Here is a 21,949-nt window from a genome sequence, read left to right as displayed (position 1 = left end):
AGACACCATGTGGGTAATCCTGATACCAAATTTAATACTAATAAAGTGCGTAGTGCCACAAAGTAACAGGGTAAAGGACCAGATAATATAAAGTTCCCCTACAGATCTATACTAATGGCTATGTGTAAATCTAACTAGCCCTGCGCACAGGCTAAATGACCACAAAGTCCGGTCAATAATTAAAGGCCAAAAAGAGGAGGGGAAAAGACGCCATAAATAAGCCCATGTTGATCCTTACCCAAGTATTGGTAACCAGGATACCCCACACGGTGGCCCCAACGCGCGTTTCGCTTCAGCTTCATCAGGGGGCAGTGTTGCTACACGTCCAGGGTGTGCCTTATAAATGTGCGCAATCTAATGTGATATTTTCCACCTGGTGCGGCGCATGTCGCCGCTCGTCCGACCGGGAATTGCATCCCCAGGCGGCATCCAAGATGGCGCCGCGGCCAGTTCCGTCGCGCTGACGTCACTGAGCCGCACGCATCATCAAGCGGCGCCGCCCACAATGCCCCGGACCTCGGACGTCAGCAGACATGCGCACAGTGGAGCTGTGCTGCTGCACGAAAGGTAATGTAACTAAATAGGGGCGGAACTAACAGACAAATAGAAGACAGGAGCCGAAAGTGACTTAATTATAAGGAGAAAAAGATTAACCCTTGAGCGATTATGTCCTCTCCTGCGTGCCCTATAACAGTGCTTAATATAGTACAATTAATGTTTAAAACTTCATGTGACAACATTCCTTAATGATATTGTGGACCTATAAAAAACACATAAGTACGAAAAACAGGATGTACGAGTGCTGATACATGATATGTGCAAGACATTAAATATCACAAGATAAAGTACAAAATGTGACATATAGTTAATACCATATATAATACTTTACATAAAATTAAAAATATACAGCACAGTTAATTTAATGGTGATAGTGGACCGCACTAAAAAATGCAGAATGTACATAAGCGGTGAACATAGAGATGACAGAGTTTTCATTTTTCCATAAGTGCCGTGAATTCAAGGGCGTCAGAGGAGACGGATTCAAAATGTCCAAGGACGAGCCAAGATGAACTTCGCTGAGGCAACAAGAGCTCCACTCAAATAGCACACCAAATTGTGTGGTAAGTATAAATAAATTGAAACTAAAAAAGGTCAAAAGAAAAAATTTATAAAAATGAAAAGATTAAAAATAACCAAAGACAACACACAACACCAAATAATTAAATACATATAACAAGACCGGAGACAAATATTATAAAAAGGAACTAAAGCTAAGCTGTTCATTGAGACCCACTGGAGCAAGTGTATGTAATACTGCAATCCAGCGGCATTCACGTTGGGCCAGTTTTTGTTTGCATCACCACCTCTTATGCCTGTATGGATCTTCTCAATTCCCCAAACTTTAAGATCCCTGGGATTACAATTATGATGTCTCCGAAAATGTTTCGGAATTGGTTTCAAATTCTCAATACCCTCCACCTCTCTAGCTGCCTTAATATCGCGTACGTGTTCACGTACACGAACACGTAACTCCCTTGATGTTAATCCGATGTAGATGAGTTTACATGTGCAAGTCGCATAATATACGACATAAGTCGTGCTACATGTGATATGTTCTTTAATCCTAAACTTACGTACACCATCAGATGAAGTGAAGGTGGAGGATCTAACCATATTCCTGCAGGCCAGACAATCACCGCATGGGAAGAAACCATTTTTTTGTTTCCCAGCTTTAAATGGATCCTGGGTTTTTGCCACGTAATGACTATGTACTAATATATCTTTGATATTATTGCTCCTACGTGCTGTCATAAGAGGTCGTGCCGATAGACAGTTTCTGAGCAAGGGATCGGTTGTTAGAACACAAACACTCGCCTCATCTCTTCCCATCTGTGGTTAAAAGTGGATATAAACCTAGGCTGACTTTCCCATGCCTTGGGGAGCATTTCCGTCAAAGAGGGTACAGCAGACGGACTATAAAGAGGGGGTATGTAAGAGCTAAACATACAAGTAGAAATGATCTTTTGGTGGAAAGAGACAAGACCAGGGAAACAGCATGGGAAAATCAGCCTAGGTTTATATCCACTTTTAACCACAGATGGGAAGAGATGAGGCGAGTGTTTGTGTTCTAACAACCGATCCCTTGCTTAGAAACTGTCTATTGGCACGACCTCTTATGACAGCACGTAGGAGCAATAATATCAAAGATATATTAGTACATAGTCATTACGTGGCAAAAACCCAGGATCCATTTAAAGCTGGGAAACAAAAAAATGGTTTCTTCCCATGCGGTGATTGTCTGGCCTGCAGGAATATGGTTAGATCCTCCACCTTCACTTCATCTGATGGTGTACGTGAGTTTAGGATTAAAGAACATATCACATGTAGCACGACTTATGTCGTATATTATGCGACTTGCACATGTAAACTCATCTACATCGGATTAACATCAAGGGAGTTACGTGTTCGTGTACGTGAACACGTACGCGACATTAAGGCAGCTAGAGAGGTGGAGGATATTGAGAATTTGAAACCAATTCCAAAACATTTTCGGAGACATCATAATTTTAATCCCAGGGATCTTAAAGTTTGGGGAATTGAGAAGATCCATACAGGCATAAGAGGTGGTGATGCCAAACAAAAACTGGCCCAACGTGAATGCCGCTGGATTGCAGTATTACATACACTTGCTCCAGTGGGTCTCAATGAACAGCTTAGCTTTAGTTCCTTTTTATAATATTTGTCTCCGGTCTTGTTATATGTATTTAATTATTTGGTGTTGTGTGTTGTCTTTGGTTATTTTTAATCTTTTCATTTTTATTAATTTTTTCTTTTGACCTTTTTTAGTTTCAATTTATTTATACTTACCACACAATTTGGTGTGCTATTTGAGTGGAGCTCTTGTTGCCTCAGCGAAGTTCATCTTGGCTCGTCCTTGGACATTTTGAATCCATCTCCTCTGACCCCCTTGAATTTATGGCACTTATGGACAAATGAAAACTCTGTCATCTCTATGTTCACCGCTTATGTACATTCTGCATTTTTTAGTGCGGTCCACTATCACCATTAAATTAACTGTGCTGTATATTTTTAATTTTATGTAAAGTATTATATATGGTATTAACTATATGTCACATTTTGTACTTTATCTTGTGATATTTAATGTCTTGCACATATCATGTATCAGCACTCGTACATCCTGTTTTTCGTACTTATGTGTTTTTTATAGGTCCACAATATCATTAAGGAATGTTGTCACATGAAGTTTTAAACATTAATTGTACTATATTAAGCACTGTTATAGGGCACGCAGGAGAGGACATAATCGCTCAAGGGTTAATCTTTTTCTCCTTATAATTAAGTCACTTTCGGCTCCTGTCTTCTATTTGTCTGTTAGTTCCGCCCCTATTTAGTTACATTACCTTTCGTGCAGCAGCACAGCTCCACTGTGCGCATGTCTGCTGACGTCCGAGGTCCGGGGCATTGTGGGCGGCGCCGCTTGATGACGTGTGCGGCTCAGTGACGTCAGCGCGACGGCACTGGCCGCGGCGCCATCTTGGATGCCGCCTGGGGATGCAATTCCCAGTCAGACGAGCAGCGACATGCGCCGCACCAGGTGGAAAATATTACATTAGATTGCGCACATTTATAAGGCACACCCTGGACGTGTAGCAACACTGCCCCCTGACAAAGCTGACGCGAAACGCGCGTTGGGGCCACCGTGTGGGGTATCCTGGTTACCAATACTTGGGTAAGGATCAACATGGGCTTATTTATGGCGTCTTTTCCCCTCCTCTTTTTGGCCTTTGATTATTGACCGGACTTTGTGGTCATTTAACCTGTGCGCAGGGCTAGTTAGATTTACACATAGCCATTAGTATAGATCTGTAGGGGAACTTTATATTATCTGGTCCTTTACCCTGTTACTTTGTGGCACTACGCACTTTATTAGTATTAAATTTGGTATCAGGATTACCCACATGGTGTCTATTTCCATCTTTTGCTACTATTCACCCTCCTTTTCAATTATATGTAATGTCTATTTGAATTATGATATTTGTATGTTTTTTGGCTATGGTTGCCATTTGTTGTAAATAATAAATATTTGTTTATGGAGTTCAAACTCCATTGTTTCCTTCTTGTTGCTATTTTGAGGCGTGTCCGTTTTGATAATTGGTATTGAATATCTCCCCGGGTGGCTCCCCCACTTGGGGTGTGAGCATGGTGGAGATATTGGCTACAGTATCTTCATATTTGGTCTTTTGTTGCTATATGGAGGACTATATAGGGACCATAATATTATATGAAGGATTATGTGGTGCCCATAATACTGTATGGAGGACTATACTGTCTGGCCAAAAATGAAAACGTTTGTATCCCTCAGGTCACACACTGCTGGTTTCTGAGCTATTGTAGAATTAACAGTAGATATCACTCATGTAATGTAAGAAGTCGTTGAAATCTTTGGCTTTGTACTACACCTATAATTCTTATCTGTGCCTCAGGAATCATGGTATGTGGTAAAGGGGCCCACTGATACTCTCTTGCCTGGGGTCCATGAAAACCTAGAGCCAGCCTGGTGATGACTTACATCAATATGAACACCGGCTGCAGCTGTGACAGGGCGCTCTACTCTATGACAAGCTGCATACCGAGATCACATAACAGTTACAGTAATGGCCGCTGGCCAATCAGAGGCCGCACAATGACCCCTGCAGCCTTTGATAGCAGTAACATTGAAAGGCCTCCAGCCTATCAAAGGCTGCAGACATCAGTGTGTGGCCTCCGATTTAACATCACTGCTATGTGACATTAGCGCACGGCCTGTCACAGAGCAGAGTGTTCTGTCACAGCTGCAGTCGCCGGCCATTTTAACAACAACGCCGAATATGAAGCCACAGGAGGACGCCGGGTATTGCAATAAGGTGAAAACAATAACCCTCCCCTGCTGTGATTGGGCAAGTAGTGGACATAGGGGCAGATATAGGGGTCCCAGGATGGGGACATTTTTAAAGTGGACATAAGGACCCAGGATGGGGCGTCATAGGGGCCAAGGATGGGGACATTATTACTGGAATGGACCCAGGATTGGGACCTTATTTAAGTGGACATTAGGGTCCAGAATGGGGACATTAAATAATGGGGCCCAGGATCTTGCAACTTATTAAATAAAGGAGTGACATAATTACTGTATGGAGGTCAGGATGAGGAACATACATTATTGGTTTATGGTGGAGACTGGGGACACCTACTGTAGGAGCCAATCTGGGGACATTATTTCTGCTTTTGTTTAATTTATTTTAGAGGATACGGTCATCCATAGGGGAGAACAAAAGGGGGGTGCTGTTACTGTGCAGGGTGGCATTATGGCTCTTTTTTTTTTCATCTGATGTAGTGTAGAAGTTGGGGGAAAAGTGGGCAATGTGCTCTAAAATCGGTCTGCATGGGATTAAGTAAAAAAATTGAAGATGAAGGACTTCAACTACCAACGTCACTAGAGAGTCGGTGTGCTACCTGTACACTGACACTATCTATACACTTTATACTATGTACAGAGCTCCTGTGTGTAATGTCACTGGTGATCACTGTATTACCTGTACAATGACACTATACACTGTATACTATATCCAGAACTCCTGTTTATAATCTTACCGGTGGTCACTGTATTACCTATACACTGACACTATATACTATATGCTTGGTCACTATGTGGTGGTAAAATATGTGATCTTGTCATGATGTCGGGATATTTCTCTTGTATGTGGTATTATTCATTCACTATGTTTTAGTAATATGTGGTCTGGTCATGGTGTGGTGGTATTTGTCCCCTGTGTGGTATTATTCGGTCACTATGTGGTGGTAGTATGTGGTTTGGTCTGGGTGTGACATTATTTGTCCCTTAAATGTGGTATGATTTGGTCGCTATGTGGTGGTAATATGTGGTCTGGTCATGTTGTGGTAGTATTTGTCCCCTGTATGTGGCATTATTCGGTCACTATGTGGTTGCAATATGTAGTCTGATCATGATGTCGTGGTATTTGTTCCTTATATGTGGTATTATCCGGTCACTAAGAGGTGGTAATATGTAGTCTGGTCATGGTGTGCTGGTAATTGTTCCTTGTATGTGGTATTATTGGTCTTGTCATAGGGGATTGTTTCATGTATGGAGGTCACTTGTTCTCTCTGATATCAATAAGGGGAAGATTCTCGATTTACAAAAGAGATTAAATACTTGGACATTTAACTCATCCCTGTCCTGTGACTGTTACACAATAGCAAATATGAACTTACAGGGGTTCTACGGAAAACAAGTAATTACCTATCCTGTGGCCATGATCACACATTCAGTATTTGGTCAGTAATTTGTCTCAGTATTTGTAAGCCCAAACCAGGAGTTGGTGATAAATTCAGAAGTAGTGACATGTTTCTATGATTGTTCCACTCCTTGTTTTGGCTTACAAATATTGATGTAAAATGCAGACCAAATACTGAGCGTGTGAACATGGTCAACTGTTAATTGATAAGCTATTGATTGTTGGGAGTCCAACTGCTGGGACCTGCACAGATCTGCAGAATGTACAACTTTTATCCCCATCAGTATGGAGCGGCATGTACAACTTGACCACAGATCCATTCATGCCCTAATGACTGTACTTGGCTCTTTCTAGAATTTCCCAAAGAGGATGAATGGAGTTGTGGTCAGATATCCTACCGGACACTCAATTCTAAATGGGTATAAAATGGGGATAAAAGTTCCCTGTCAGGGATAAGAATTCCCCATTCTTCCGATCATTGTGATTTCCAATGGTAGGATTTCCGATCAATAAGTTATAATAACCTACCTAACCTGTGGATATCTGATAACTTGTTTTCAGCAAAGAACCATTAATGCAAACTACAGTAATTATACATCACAGTTATGGTGGTGCACAGTAGATGTGCAGGAGCCGCCTGTGTTTTACAGTCGATGCTCCACTATATCTGGGATGACTGTTAACAGGTATTTGCATATAGCTGTAGGGTGGTCCTCTAGGCTCAATTTCCCCTGTGGACCTTAGTCTGACCCTGATCATAATACAATACTGTATAATTCCTAAGTCTTAGGACATAACACTTCCAGGCACTTGTTTGTAATTTATTTCCCCCTGCTCAGAATATCTTACAAATATTTTTATTGTTTTTCACAATAAAATAAAACATGTAGATGTACAGTAGTTACAGGCAGTCATGTCAGTAAATTTTTGAAGACCGCTATCTTATATCTAATAGTGGATGGTTTTTCTGTCTGAAGCCGGGATGGATGGTGCCTGTTCAGTGTCGCGCCGGAGTCAGCACACATACCACACTACGGCACCATTTTATTGAAGACTCTGTGTTTGCAAATTCGCAGGCAGTGTGTCTTAAACAAAATGTCGATTGATATCACAGGATATGCAAGCGTGTACTCAGTCGGCATTTTATTGACGAATTGTACAACAACTTCAACATAGCAGTGCGTACGCGCCAGCCATAACCATTAACCCCATGGCCTCCGCTTGCGCACTGCTCTGTTGACAGTAATGCATTACTTCAATAAATTGGTGCTGGAGTCAATTACACGCTGATACGGTGATCTCCTGTGCCATTTTATTGAAAACACTGTATAAATGTTCCAATAAAAATGCTCGCCACCCGGCCACGGGTTCAATAGCTAGTTAAGTATAACATAAAGTTAGCAGAATTTTATTAGTTATCATATTGTTTTATAGCATTTTATTTTATAGAAGACACATACCTGGTGCAGTTTCAAGGCCATTCGAATTGCTGGAGAAACAACTGTGTGTAATAAATCCATGTCTGCAAATACCCATTCTTCTTCTTTGGATATTTGATAATGTCCCTTAAATAATGTATGTAATCCATGAAGAAATGCATCCAAACTAAAGGGAGAATTTTTGACAATGTTAATTATTTTAATTATTATTAATTCTATTTAACTATTGCAAATTAATTATTTTATTTACTTTACATAATTAGAGATTTAGCCATCTTAAGTCCCACCATACACATTAGACTAATGTTAGCTGAAACTGCCGAGTTAGGCAAACAGTCTGATGTATATGGGGGCATTGGCTGATTGATGGTCTGGAGAGATGTTAATCGGACATGCTTATTTCAGACTGCTGATCGCATTGCTCTCCCTAAGATAATACACCGGCCAATGTGTCAGTTGACAGCTTTCTCATACACCATGTTCCAAATTATTATGCAAATTGGATTTAAGTGTCATAAAGATTGTTTTGTTTTTCAAATAAACTGGTGGATGGTATTGGGTCTCAGGGCTCAATGGATCACTAAAATCAATCTTAAACACATGTGATAATTAGTTTTCCAGGTGATTCTAATTAATCCCTTCGTGCCATGCGCCATACTAGTACGGCGCTGCGGCAACTGCAATTGTGCCAGCCGCAGTACTAGTACGGCGGGTGTCAGCTGTATGTGACAGCTGGCACCCCGCCGCAATGCCCGTGATCGGTGCTGTTACCATTGGGAAAATAAAAAATTTTGGGGAAAAGATCATTTTTGTGAAAAAAATGATTTTTTATTTTTCGGCTCTACATTATAAACTTCTGTGGAGCACTTGGGGGTTTAAAGTGCTCCCCACACATCTAGATAAGTTCCTTAGGGGTCTACTTTCCAAAATGGTGTCACTTGTGGGGGGGTTTCCACTGTTTAGGCACATCAGGGGCTCTCCAAACGCGACAAGGTGTCCAATCTCAATTCCACCCAATTTTGCATTGAAAAGTCAAACGGCGCTCCTTCCCTTCCGAGCTCTGCCATGCGCCCAAACAGTGGTTCCCCCCAGCATATGGTGTATCAGTGTACTCATGACAAATTGCACAACGACTTTTGGGGTCCAATTTCACCTGATACCCTTGGTACCGTAAAACAAATTAGATCTGAAGTAAATTTTGTGTGAAAAAAAGTTAAATGTTCATTTTTTAACATTTCAAAAATTCCTGTGAAGCACCTGAAGGGTTAATAATCTTCTTGAATGTGGTTTTGAGCACCTTGAGGGGTGCAGTTTTTAGAATGGTGTCACTTTTGGGCATTTTCTGTCATATAGGCCCCTCAAATTCACTTCAAATGTGAGGTGGTCCCTAAATAAATTGGTTTTGCAAATTTTGTTGTAAAATTGAGAAATCGCTGGTCAACTTTTAACCCTTATAACTCCCTAACAAAAAAATTATGTTTCCAAAATTGTGCTGATGTAAAGCAGACATGTGGGAAATGTTGTTTATTAACTATATTATGTGATATAACTCTCTAATTTAAGGGCATAAAAACTAAAAATTTGAAAATTGCAAAATGTTCACAATTTTCGCCAAATTTTCATTTTTTTCACAAATAAATGCAAGTCATATCAAAGAAGTTTTACCCTTATCATAAAGTACAATATGTCACGAGAAAACAATCTCAGAATCACCAGGATCTGTTGAAGCGTTTCAGAGTTATGACCTCATAAAGTGACAGTGGTCAGAATTGTAAAAATTGGCCCTGTCACTTAGGTGAAAAGAGGCTTCGGGGTGAAGGGATTAACCCCTTAGTGACCGAGCCAAATTTTTGAAATCTGACCAGTGTCAATTTATGTGGTAATAACTCTGCAACGCTTCAACAAATCCCAGTGATTTTGAGATTGTTTTTTCGTGACACATTATACTTTATGATAATGGTAAATTTAGTTCAACATTTTTTGTGTTTATTTATAAAAAATATAAAAAATTTGAGAAAAATGTTAAAAAATTAGCAATTTTCTAAATTTGAATGATTATTCCTTTAATCCAGATAGTCATACAACAGCAAACTATTAATAAATAACATTTCCCACATGTCGGCTTTACATCTGCACCATTTGTAAAATGTTATTTTATTTTGTTAGCATTTTAGGAGGTTTAAAAATGTAGCAGCAATTTTTCATTTTTTCAAAGAAATTTACCACATTTATTTTTTTAGGGACTTATCCATGTTTGAAGTGACTTTAGGGGTCCCATATATTGGGAAACCCCCAAACGTGATACCATTTTAAAAACAGCACCCCCTGACATATTGAAAACTGCAGTCAGGTAGTTTATTAACCCTTCAGGTGCTTTACAGGAATTAATGCAAAGTGGCATGACAGAAATGAAAATGTGTATTTTTACCACCTAAATGTTGCTAACTTCTAAACAGATTACTACAGCCGTCAGACTCTAAGGCCGCGATTTGGCCATGAATTGCCATCGCAAACATCAGGACCACACAATCATGATCTGAGGGCACAGATTGGGATAAAGAAGAAGCCCCCACACTCTGTTAACCATTTATAATGATGTAGTCACTATTGACAGCAGCATCTAAGGGGTTGAACAGATTTAGAAGGTGCAAATACTGATCGTGGCTGATGCAGCAAGTTGTCAGCTATAGTGTACAGCCGACAGCTGCTGGATTGTCACCTGTATGGGGAGGCTATTCTCTTATATCTCAGGTCAGTTAAAAGACGTATTGGCTGTCATTAAGGGGTTAAAGGAAAACTACTTAAAAATGATGTTCCACATGATTAAGCAGGCCATAGGTTTCAAGCATTATGGGAAATAAAAAGGATCTCTTGCTGCTGAAAAGTGTTAAATACTGCAATGCCTTGGACAAGGTATGAAAGCATTAGATATTTCACGAAAACGTAAGAGTGATCATCATACTGTGAAGAGATTTGTGACTGAAACAGAGCACAGACAGAGTTCATGCAGATAAAGGCATAATGAATGAAGGCATAAAGCAGAAACGGTTGCAGTGGGCCCAGACATACATGAAGACTAATTTTCATACAGTGTTGTTTACTGATGAGTGTCGAGCAACCCTGGATGGTCCAGATGGATGGAGTAGTGGATGGTTGGTGGATGGCCACCATGTCCCAACAAGGCTGCGACGTCAGCAAGGAAATGGAAGAGTCATTTTTTGGGCCGGAATCATGGGGAAACAACTAGTAGGGCCCTTTAAGGTTCCTGAAGGTGTGAAAATGACCTCTGCAAAGTATATAGAGTTTCTGACTGACAACTTTCTTCCATGGTATAAAAAGCAGAAACATGCCTTCAGGAGCAAAATCATCTTCATGCATGACAATGCACCATCTCATGCTGCAAAGAATACCTCTGAGACATTGGCTGCTATGGGCATAAAAGGAGATAAAATCATGGTGTGGCCACCATCTTCCCCTGACCTCAACCCTATAGAGAACATTTGGAGCATCATCAAGCAAAAGATCTATGAGGGTGGGAGGCAGTTCACATCAAAACAGCAACTCTGGGAGGCTATTCTGACTTCATGCAAAGAAATACAAGCAGAAACTCTCCAAAAACTCACAAGTTCAATGGACGCAAGAATTGTGAAGGTGATATCAATGAAGTTCCTATGTTAACATGTAACTTGGCCTGTTAGGATGTTTTGGAGTTAAATAGCTTTTTTGTTGAGTGAATATGACCTCCTAATGCTGCAAATTTCACAAATGAGCATTTTCAGTTCTTCAAAACATATCAATTGTTTAGAAATTCTACTGTGCATAATAATTTGGAACAGTGCATTTTGAGTTTTTATTCATTTTGGAGAATATACTGTTATCATTGGGAGGTTTCTTCAATAAAATTCGATGTATACTCTAACGGGTGATGACTTTTATTAGTCTGACTGTCATTTGCACTGACCATTTAGGAAAATCCGAGAAAAAAGTCATTTGCCTAATAATTTGGAGCATGGTGTAGAGAACACAGGAGCGCTTGGCCAAGTAAGCACTCCTCTGTATGGGAGTGTCGACTGAGATTACTACTAGACAAATGATCAGCTGAAGCATCATTCAGTCCACAGCCATAAAATGACTTTGCTGAGTAGCTTCAACAGTGGCTCTATAGAATTTGCTTACAGCAAACACCCAGGCATAAGAAAATGACTCATTGACTTATATGGAATAGTGTTGTGGGCATGTTCTATGCAGGAAAACAGAGCAGGACATAAGACCTGACTGTGCACATCTCTATTTGAAACAATGTCATCCAGTGATAGAAGTACATAAAAAAGCCTGAAGAGTTCTCCAAACTTGCCACCTTTGTTCCATGGAGATTGTGGAGGAAGTTATTCTATCTTGTTGCTCCAAGCAGATTTGCTCCAAAAAATACATGAGTTAAACAAAGAAAATGATATATCACCAGGAGGAAAATCATTTTGTCAAGTTCAGGAGATTGCAGATCGTGTGAAGCCTTCATTCATCATGTCTTGGTATTATACAGCACAGGGATAGATAGCAAGATTTATTCTGCTGGTTATTTTTTTATTGTATTTTGATTATATATGTGAACATTTGTTTTTGTTATTAAGGAAACAACAAAAAGGACAAAATGACTGAAAACATCAGTGTACTTAACTATTTACCCCCTAAATTCAGTACTTTGTAGAGTCTGCTTTTGTGGCAATTACAGCTGCAAGTTATTGTGTATAAGTCTCTTTCTATATCTTGCAATTGATTTTTGCCTATTTCTCAGATTCTCAATTAGATTAAGGTCTGGGTTTTGACTAGGCCACTTCAAAATGTTTACACGTTTCCCCTTAAACCACTCGAGCATTGCTTTAACAGTATCTTTTGTATCATTGTCTTGTTGGAAGGAGAACCTCTGTCCCAGTCTCAAATTACTGACAGACTGAAACATGTTTTGCTCAAGAATATCCCTGCATTTCACACCATCCATCTTCCCCTTGATTTGGACCATTTTCCCTGTCCCTGCTGCTGAAAAACATCTCTACAGCATGATGCTGCCACCACCATGTTTCACTGTGGGGATGGCGTTCTTGGGGTGATGAACTGTATTGGTTTATCGCCAGACATAGTGCTTACTTTGGTGGCCAAACAAGTGGAATTTTTGTGTAATCTGATCACAACTAGTGATGAGCTAGCACTAAAATGCTCAGGTGCTCGTTGCTCGGGTCGAACAATTTGCAATACTCGGACAGAACACCGAGCCCAATGTAAGTCTATGGGAGGTCCTTTTGAGGTCTAAAAACATCTGAAAATAATGAAAACACTGCTCATTGAAGCATTCCTGACTCTTAGGTCACAGCTGTAAATAATGTTGTCAGAGTTTCACACCATTTTTATGGGTGAACCAAAAAACACACAAAACCAAAACCGAAATGGATTTTGCTGGGAAATACATTAAGGAACATCCTTTCCAGGGTAATGACTTGCATTTAACGCAAAATAATTAACCCCAAACAAAAATGTTCCTCCATCACTTGGGCTATGTTCACACGCAGCATTTTTGATGCGTTTTTAAACTTTAGCATTGCTTTCAACCAATACAAATGCATTCATTGGGAAATGTCATTGTAACATTTAACAAACCTAGCCATGTGTTGTGTGACACATAAGCAGACACATTTTATTACATTTATGAAGGAGGGACTCTTAAAGTCACAGAGCCTATTTTTAGAGGGGCATCTGGCAGGATTAATCTTCTTAAAGGGCCATTAAACAGTGGGTCTCCTATACTGTTATTGTCTATGCCGTGAGAGGCTGGGCTACCAAAAATTAGGACGCACCCCAATACCCCTTTCACGAGACGTACAGGAGGGCCTCCTGGAAAAAATGTTGCATTGAATGCAAGGCCTGGCATGCCCCAAAGTTACATGCAGTCCAATAACCTTTCCAGCACACGTACTTGAGGACCTCATGACAAAATTGTTCCCATTAGAAATTTCTACATTTAAAAATGCATGTTTACTATATTTTCGGCTTAGACCCAGATCTTCAGGGAGTGAATTACAGCGTGTGGGGATTATTATATTTTTATTGCGAGGTGAACCCCAAATCTGGGCGTTTTCATTACATCCTGAAGATCCTTGTTTGACATTAGTAGAAGCATTTTTTTCTGCTATGGGGTTGTTATAGATGGCTTAAACAGGGCTCTGTGGATGCACCCTGCTCAGACAATGGTCCGCAGAGGTCAGGTGGAATGACCCAGCGTCAGTTTTTAGCAGGTTTGAGTGAAAGAGTTAAAGATTTGCTCATTGCATATCCTGCACCTGATACTTTGGAAACTGCTATGCCATTAGCTATCCGTGTGGATATAAGATTAAGAGACAGGCGGAGTGAAGAGAAGACTCTTATAATGCTGGACCCAGTCTCTCAGGATAGCCCCGTTGACAGCCAATGCAACTTGGGGCAATGTCCTCTCGTTCCCAGGAGAGGGAGAAGAGGTTTTCTGAGGGGCTATGCTTGTATTGTGGTAAGGCTGACCATTTTATTAAGCAATGTGAGGTTTGCATAAGGAAAGAAAAAAAAAAAGGTCAGTAGGATTAACACTCCAGTTCGTATTGCATTTTTACGGTCAGCTAGAGTTTTTTTTTCTGGTAAGACCACATATCATGGTCATTCCATTGATTTTCAGGCAATGGTGGATTGTGGTTCTGCACTTAATTTGATTGATCAACAATTCCTAGACAAATATAAGTTTGATTCTGAACCATTGTAATCTCCTATTCCTGTTGTGGCTATTGATAACACTCCTCTAGAACATGGGTGTATTTCTCGAAAGGTTACCGGGTTCCCACTTATGGTGAATGTGAAACATCAGGAGTGTATAGACTTGTTTGTTCTTGCTAAATTACCTTGCCTAGTCATCCTGGGTTTACCCTGGTTAAAAATGCACAATCCTTTGCTGGACTGGTCATCTAGTACTATAAGGTCCTGGGGTCAGGGTTGTTATGGTAATTGTTGTAATGTTCACATTGCTGCCGTTGTTAAGTAGGGGCTACGTGAAGCCATTCAGGATTTCTTGAGGGTATTTTTGGAGCTCTACCACTCCATAGAGATTACGACTGTGCAATTGAGTTTGTTCCTGGTGCCACACTTCCTAAGACTCGTTTATTTAATCTGACAATTCCCGAGAAGGAGGTTTTGACCCCTTTACCCCCAAGGGTGGTTTGCACGTTAAATGACCCGGCCAATTTTTACAATTCTGACCACTGTCCCTTTATGAGGTTATAACTCTGGAACGCTTCAACAGATCCCGGTGATTCTGACATTATTTTCTCGTGACATATTGTACTTCATGTTAGTGGTAAAATTTCTTTGATATTACCTGCGATTATTTGTGAAAAAAAATTGAAATTTGGCAAAAATTTTGAAAATTTAGCAATTTTCCAACTTTGAATTTTAATGCAATTAAATCACAAAGATATGTCACACAAAATACTTAATAAGTTACATTTCCCACATGTCTACTTTACATCAGCACAATTTTGGAACCAAAATTTTTTTTTGTTAGAGGTTAAAAGTTGACCAGCAATTTCTCATTTTTACAGCACCATTTTTTTTAGGGACCACATCTCATTTGAAGTCATTTTGAGGGGTCTATATGATAGGAAATAACCAAGTGTGACACCATTCTAAAAACTGCACCCCTCAAGGTGCTCAAAATCACATTCAAGAGGTTTATTGACCGTTCAGGTGTTTCACAGGAATTTTTGGAATGTTTAAATAAAAATGAACATTTAACTTTTTTTCACAAAAATTTTACTTCACCTCCAATTTGTTTTATTTTACCAAGGATAACAGGAGAAAATAGACCACAAAAGTTGTTGTACAATTTGTCTTGAGTATGCTGACACCCCATATATGGGGGTAAACCACTGTTTGGGTGCATGAGAGAGCTCGGAAAGGAAGGAGCGCCGTTTGACTTTTCAATGCAAAATTGACAGGAATTGAGATGGGACGCCATGTTGCGTTTGGAGAGCCATGGATGTGCCTAAACATTGAAACCCCCCACAACTGACACCATTTTGGAAAGTAGACCACCTAAGTAATTTATCTAGATGTGTGGTGAGCACTTTGACCCACCAAGTGCTTCACAGAAGTTTATAACGCAGAGCCGTAAAAATAAAAAAATCATATTTTTTCACAAAAATGATATTTTTGCCCCCAGTTTTTTATTTTCCCAAAGGTAAGAGAAGAAATTGGACCCCAAAAGTTGTTGTACAATTTGTCCTGAGTACGCTGATACCCCATATGTGGGGGTAAACCACTGTTTGGGTGCATGGCAGAGCTCAGAAGGGAAGGAGCGCCATTTGACTTTTCAATGCAAAATTGACTGGAATTGAGATGGGATGCCATGTTGCGTTTAGAGAGCCACTGATGTGTCTAAACATTAAAACCCCACACAAGTGACACCATTTTGGAAAGTAGACCCACTAAGGAACTCATCTAGATGTGTTGTGGGCTTTAAACACCCAAGTGTTTCACTACAGTTTATAACGCAGAGCCGTGAAAATAAAAAAATCCTTTTTTTTTCCACAAAAATTATTTTTTAGCACCCAGTTTTTTATTTTCCCAAGGGTAACAGTTGAAATTGGACCCCAAAAGTTGCTGCCCAATTTGCCCTGAGTACGCTGATACCCGATATGTGGGGGGAACCACCGTTTGAGCACATGGCAGAGCTCAGAAGGGAAGGAGCGTCATTTGGAATGCAGACTTAGATGGATTGGTCTGCAGGCGTCACATTGCGTTTGCAGAGCCCCTAATGTACCTAAACAGTAGAAACCCCCCACAAGTGACCCCATATTGGAAAATAGACCCTCCAATGAACTTATCTAGATGTGTTGTGAGAACTTTGCACCCCCAATTGTTTCACTACAGTTTATAACGCAGAGCTGTAAAAGTAAAAATCTTTTTTTTTCCACACAAATTATTTTTTAGCGCCCAGTTTTGTATTTTCCCAAGGGTAACAGGAGAAATTGGACCCAAAAGTTGTTGTCCAATTTGTCCTGAGTGCGCTGATACCCCATATGTTGGGGTAAACCCCTGTTTGGGCGCACGGGAGAGCTTGGAAGGGAAGAAGCACTGTTTTACTTTTTCAACGCAGAATTGGCTGGAATTGAGATCGGACGCCATGTCGCGTTTAGAGAGCCCCTGATGTGCCTAAACAGTGGAGACCCCCCAATTATAACTGAAACCCTAATCCAAACACACCCCTAACCCTAATCCCAACGGTAACCCTAACCACACCCCTAACCCTGACACATCCCTAACCCTAATCCCAACCCTATTCCCAACCGTAAATGTAATCCAAACCCTAACCCTAACTTTAGCCCCAACCCTAACCCTTACCCTAACCCTAGCCCTAACCGGATAATGGAAATAAATACATTTTTTAATTTTTCCCTAACTAAGGGGGTGATGAATGGGGGTTTGATTTACTTTTGTAGCGGGTTTTTTAGCGGATTTTTATGATTGGCAGCCGTCACACACTGAAAGACACTTTTTATTGCAAAAAATATTTTTTGCGTTACCACATTTTGAGAGCTATAATTTTTTCCATATTTGGGTCCACAGAGTCATGTGAGGTCTTGTTTTTTGTGGGATGAGTTGACGTTTTTATTGGTAACATCTTCGGGCATGTGACATTTTTTTATCGCTTTTTATTCCGATTTTTGTGAGGCAGAATGACCAAAAACCAGCTGTTCATGAATTTATTTTGGGGTAGGCGTTTATACCGTTCCGGGTTTGGTAAAATGGATAAAGCAGTTTTATTCTTCGGGTCAGTACGATTACAGTGATACCTAATTTATATAATTTTTTTTGTTTTGGAACTTTTATACAATAAAAACTATTTTATAGAAAAAATAATTATTTTTGCATCGCTTTATTCTGAGGACTATAACTTTTTTCTTTGACGATGTATGGCAGCTCGTTTTTTGCGGGATAAGATGACGTTTTCAGTGGTACCATGATTATTTATATCAGTCTTTTTGATCGAGTGTTATTCCACTTTTTGTTCTGCCTTATGATAATAAAGCATTGTTTTTTGCCTCGTTTTTTTTTTTCCGGTGTTCACTGAAGGGGTTAACTAGTGGGACAGTTTTATAGGTGGGGTCGTTACGTATAACGGCGATACTAAATGTGTACTTTTATTTTTTTTAATTTACATAAAGAAATGTATTTATAGGAACAAAAAAAATATATATATATATATATTTTTTTTTAAGGAATTTTTTCTTAAATTTTTTTTCACATGTGAATTTTTTTTTTACACTATAACATTGCCCCTCGGGGGGGGGGGGGGGCATCATGTTATAGTGTAAGATTGCTGATCTGACACTTTGCTGTGCAGTGTGTCAGATCAGCGATCTGACATGCACAGCAGGGAGGCTAACCGGCGCCCCCTCCCTGCGCGATGTTTCCCTATACCGCCGGAACACTGCGATCATGTTTGATCGCAGTATGCCGGGGGTTAATGTGCCGGGGGGCGGTCCATGACCACTCCTGGCACATAGTGCTGATGTCAGCTGCGATAGTCAGCTGACACCCGGCCGCGATCGGCCAGGGTGGCAAAGAGAATTCATCAAGTGGGTACATCAGTGTTCTGTGTGCGCTAGGTCAAAGGTCACACGTGCCCTGGCTGCAGGGTTGCTGTGCCCTTTGGAGGTTCTTAATTCGCCATGGTCACATCCTGCTATGGATTTTATCACCAATCTGCCGATCTCTGAGGGCTTTTCTGTCATCTGTGTTGTTGTGGACTGGTTTAGTAAGATGTGTCATCTGGTCCCATTCAATAAATTACCCTGCACTAGAGTTGAGCGACTTTTACCTTTTTAGGATCGAGTCGGGTTTCGCGAAACCCGACTTTGTCAAAAGTCGGGCAGGGTGAAATCGGCCGATTATTTTGAAAAGTCGGAGGCCAACCGAAACACGAAACCCAATGCAAGTCAATTGGGAATCAAAGTCAGCAGTGAGTTGAGGACAGGAAAACACCTACAGTGCTAATTTTAATGCCAAAACATCAATTCTTATTTCTTAAGCTTGTCAATCTTAATTTACTTTATAATAATAGTTAGGCATTGAAAACAGGGGCTCATTTGGCTAAAGTTATGGGGGAATAGGGCTGGCTCAAGATTTTCGTGGGCCCAGGAAACGCGGAATACGTCATGGCGGTGGAGCAGGGAGAGGTAAGTATTTCAACTTTGCAAGTGCTGCGATCCTGAGCAAGCAGGGGGGCCCACTAGTTGGCACTGGCACAGGGTCCCTCATAGTACGGCGGTGTATTTAACGGCAGGCGGCGCCTCCCACTGCCAGAGACACATTTGCGTACTATGAGGGGCCCTGTGCCAGTGCCAACGAGTATGCCCCCCTCCTGATGAAGGAACCTGCACTTTCATCTGCACCTTCCTCTTTGTCCCAATGTAAGGTGGTATAGTATGCGGGAAGGGGAACCTGACTTTCAGCAGGGTCAGATTCTGGCTGTGTAGAGTGCAAGGGGAATGTAGTGGTCTGGGTCAATCTACCAGCAGACTCATGTCGCAGTGGCTGGCCAATGGGCAGGATGAGAAGGAAATATAGATATAGGCCCAAATAATAAAGTAGGCTAAATGCAGTTCAAAAGTGGTAACAGGACTAAACAGGCGGCATTGCTTTGTTCAGTGGAGGACAACTGTAATGAGTGGCAGACACAGTTAGTAGACCCAAGTAATAAAGTGGGCCAAATGCAGTTCAAAATTGGTAACAGGAGTAAACAGGCGGCTCAGCTTTGTTCAGTGGAGGAGAAAAGCAAGGAGTGGCAGACACCGTTAGTAGGCCCAACCCAAAAAGTAGGCCAAATGCAGTTTAATATCCAAAACAGGATGAAAATTGAGGCTCAGCTTTGTACAGTTGAAGGAGAACAACAAGCAGCGGCAGACACCATTAGTAGGCCCAACCAAACAAGTAGGCCAAATGCAGTTTAATATCTGAAACAGGATGAAAATTGAGGCTCAGCTTTGTTCAGTGGAGGAGAAAAGCAAGGAGCGGCAAACACCGTTAGTAGGCCCAACCAAACAAGTAGGCCAAATGCAATTTAATACCTGAAACAGGATGAAAATTGAGGCTCAGCTTTGTTCAGTGGAGGAAAACAACAAGCAGCAGCAGACACCGTTAGTAGGCCCAACTGTTATGATCCGGTGACCTAACACACCTAGACACCTCGTCACAGCCGGAGAACTAAATACCCCTAAAGATGGAAATAGGAATACTATCTTGCCTCAGAGAAAATCCCCAAAGGATAGACAGCCCCCCACAAATATTGGCGGTGAGTCGGAGAGGAAAAAACATACACAGGCAGAAAAACAGGATTAGCACAGGAGGCCACTCTAGCTAGATAGGACAGGATAGGACAGAGTTCTGTGCGGTCAGTATAAAAACCCTTCAAAACATCCACAGCAGAATATACAAAAACTTTCCAAAATCTTTACTAAAAGATGTAGGAGCGTAAATCTGCAACTCCAGTGAATCCTACAATCAGAGCAGGAATAAAACTGAAACAAGCACACCGGCAGTGTGCCACAGAAACAAAAACCAAACACTTATCTTTGCTGAAATTGGCAGCGAGCAGGAGAAGCCAGAAAGTGATCCAACACTTCACAAGGAACATTGACTACTGGCAAGGGCTAAAGGATCCTGCCCACTTAAATATCCCAGTCAGAATTGTAATCATCCGATACACCTGGCCAGGTCTGTGACTCAGAGACAACTGCATTCCCACCTACAACCACTGGAGGGAACCCAAGAGCAGAATTCACAACACTCAACCAAACAAGTAGGCCAAATGCAGTTTAATATCTGAAACAGGATGAAAATTGAGGCTCAGCTTTGTACAGTTGAAGGAGAACAACAAGCAGCGGCAGACACCGTTAGTAGGCCCAACCAAACAAGTAGGCCAAATGCAGTTTAATATCTGGAACATGATGAAAATTGAGGCTCAGCTTTGTTCAGTGGAGGAGAACAACAAGCATCGGCAGACACCGTTAGTAGGCCCAACCAAACAAGTAGGCCAAAAGCAGTTTAATATCCGAAACAGGATGAAAATTGAGGCTCAGCTTTGTTCAGTGGAGGAGAAAAGCAAGGAGCGGCAGACACCGTTAGTAGGCCCAACCAAACAAGTAGGCCAAATGCAGTTTATTATTTAAAACAGGAGTAAACTGGCAACTCAGCTTTGTTCAGTGGAGGACAACTGTAATGGGAGGCAGACACAGCTAGTAGGCCTAAATAAGTAAGTAGGCTAAATGCAGTTCAAAATTGGTAACTGGAATACACAGGCGGCATAGCTTTGTTCAATGGAGGACAGCTATAATGAGTGGCGCAGACAGACTTAGTAGGCCTAAAATAAAAAAGTAGGCTAAAAGCAGTTCAAAATTGGTAACAGGAGTAAACAGGCGGCTTGGCTTTGTTCAGTGGAGGACAACTGTAATGAGTGACGCAGACAGTTAGTAGGCCCAAATACAAAAGTAGGATAAATGCAGTTCAAAATTGGTAACAGTAGTAAACAGGCGGCTTGGCTTTGTTCAGTGGAGGACAACTGTAATAAGTGGCGCAGACAGACTTAGTAGGCCTAAAATAAAAAAGTTGGCTAAAAGCAGTTAAAAATTGGTAACAGGAGTAAACAGGCGGCTGTTGTGAATTCTGCTTTTGGGCTCCCTCCGGTGGTTGTAGGTGGTAATGCAGTTGTCTCTGGGCTGCAGTCCTGGACAGGTGTATCTGCTGATTGCAGTTCTGACTGGAGTATTTAGGTTTGCAGGACTCATTAGTCCTTGCCAGTTGTCAATGTTTCTTGGGAAGTATTGGTTCTCTGTCTGGCTTCTCCTGCTTAGCTGCCAATTCAGCAAAGATAAGTGTCTGTTTCTTTTTCTATGGCTTGTGTGCTTGTTTTTGATTGTATTTCTGCTCTGAGTTTAGTAGTCTCTGGAGTTGCAGATATAAGTTCCACATCTTTAGTTAGATGGAGGAATTTTTGTATAATCTGCTGTGGATATTTTTGGAAGGGTTTTAATACTGACCACACAGAACTCTGTCCTATCCTTTCCTATTTTAGCTAGAGCGGCTTTTTGTGCTAAATTCTGTTTTCTGACTGTGGGTGTCTTTCCT

The 21,949-nt window shown here is 41.0% G+C and overlaps 1 protein-coding gene across 1 annotated transcript in view; it reads right to left on the bottom strand.

The window, feature by feature from the left end:
• The window catches only part of LOC138681613 (pecanex-like protein 2), a 1,209,413-nt gene that overhangs the window by 95,249 nt on the left and 1,092,215 nt on the right, over positions 1-21,949 (bottom strand). Inside the window, exon 28 of the mRNA XM_069769269.1 lies at positions 7,775-7,919. Coding sequence (XP_069625370.1) covers positions 7,775-7,919 — 145 coding nt within the window. The remainder of the gene's footprint in view (positions 1-7,774; positions 7,920-21,949) is intronic.

The sequence above is a fragment of the Ranitomeya imitator genome, chromosome 5 (assembly GCF_032444005.1).
Source record: "Ranitomeya imitator isolate aRanImi1 chromosome 5, aRanImi1.pri, whole genome shotgun sequence".
Taxonomy (NCBI): domain Eukaryota; kingdom Metazoa; phylum Chordata; class Amphibia; order Anura; family Dendrobatidae; genus Ranitomeya; species Ranitomeya imitator.
This window is presented reverse-complemented; position numbering and strand designations above follow the sequence as displayed.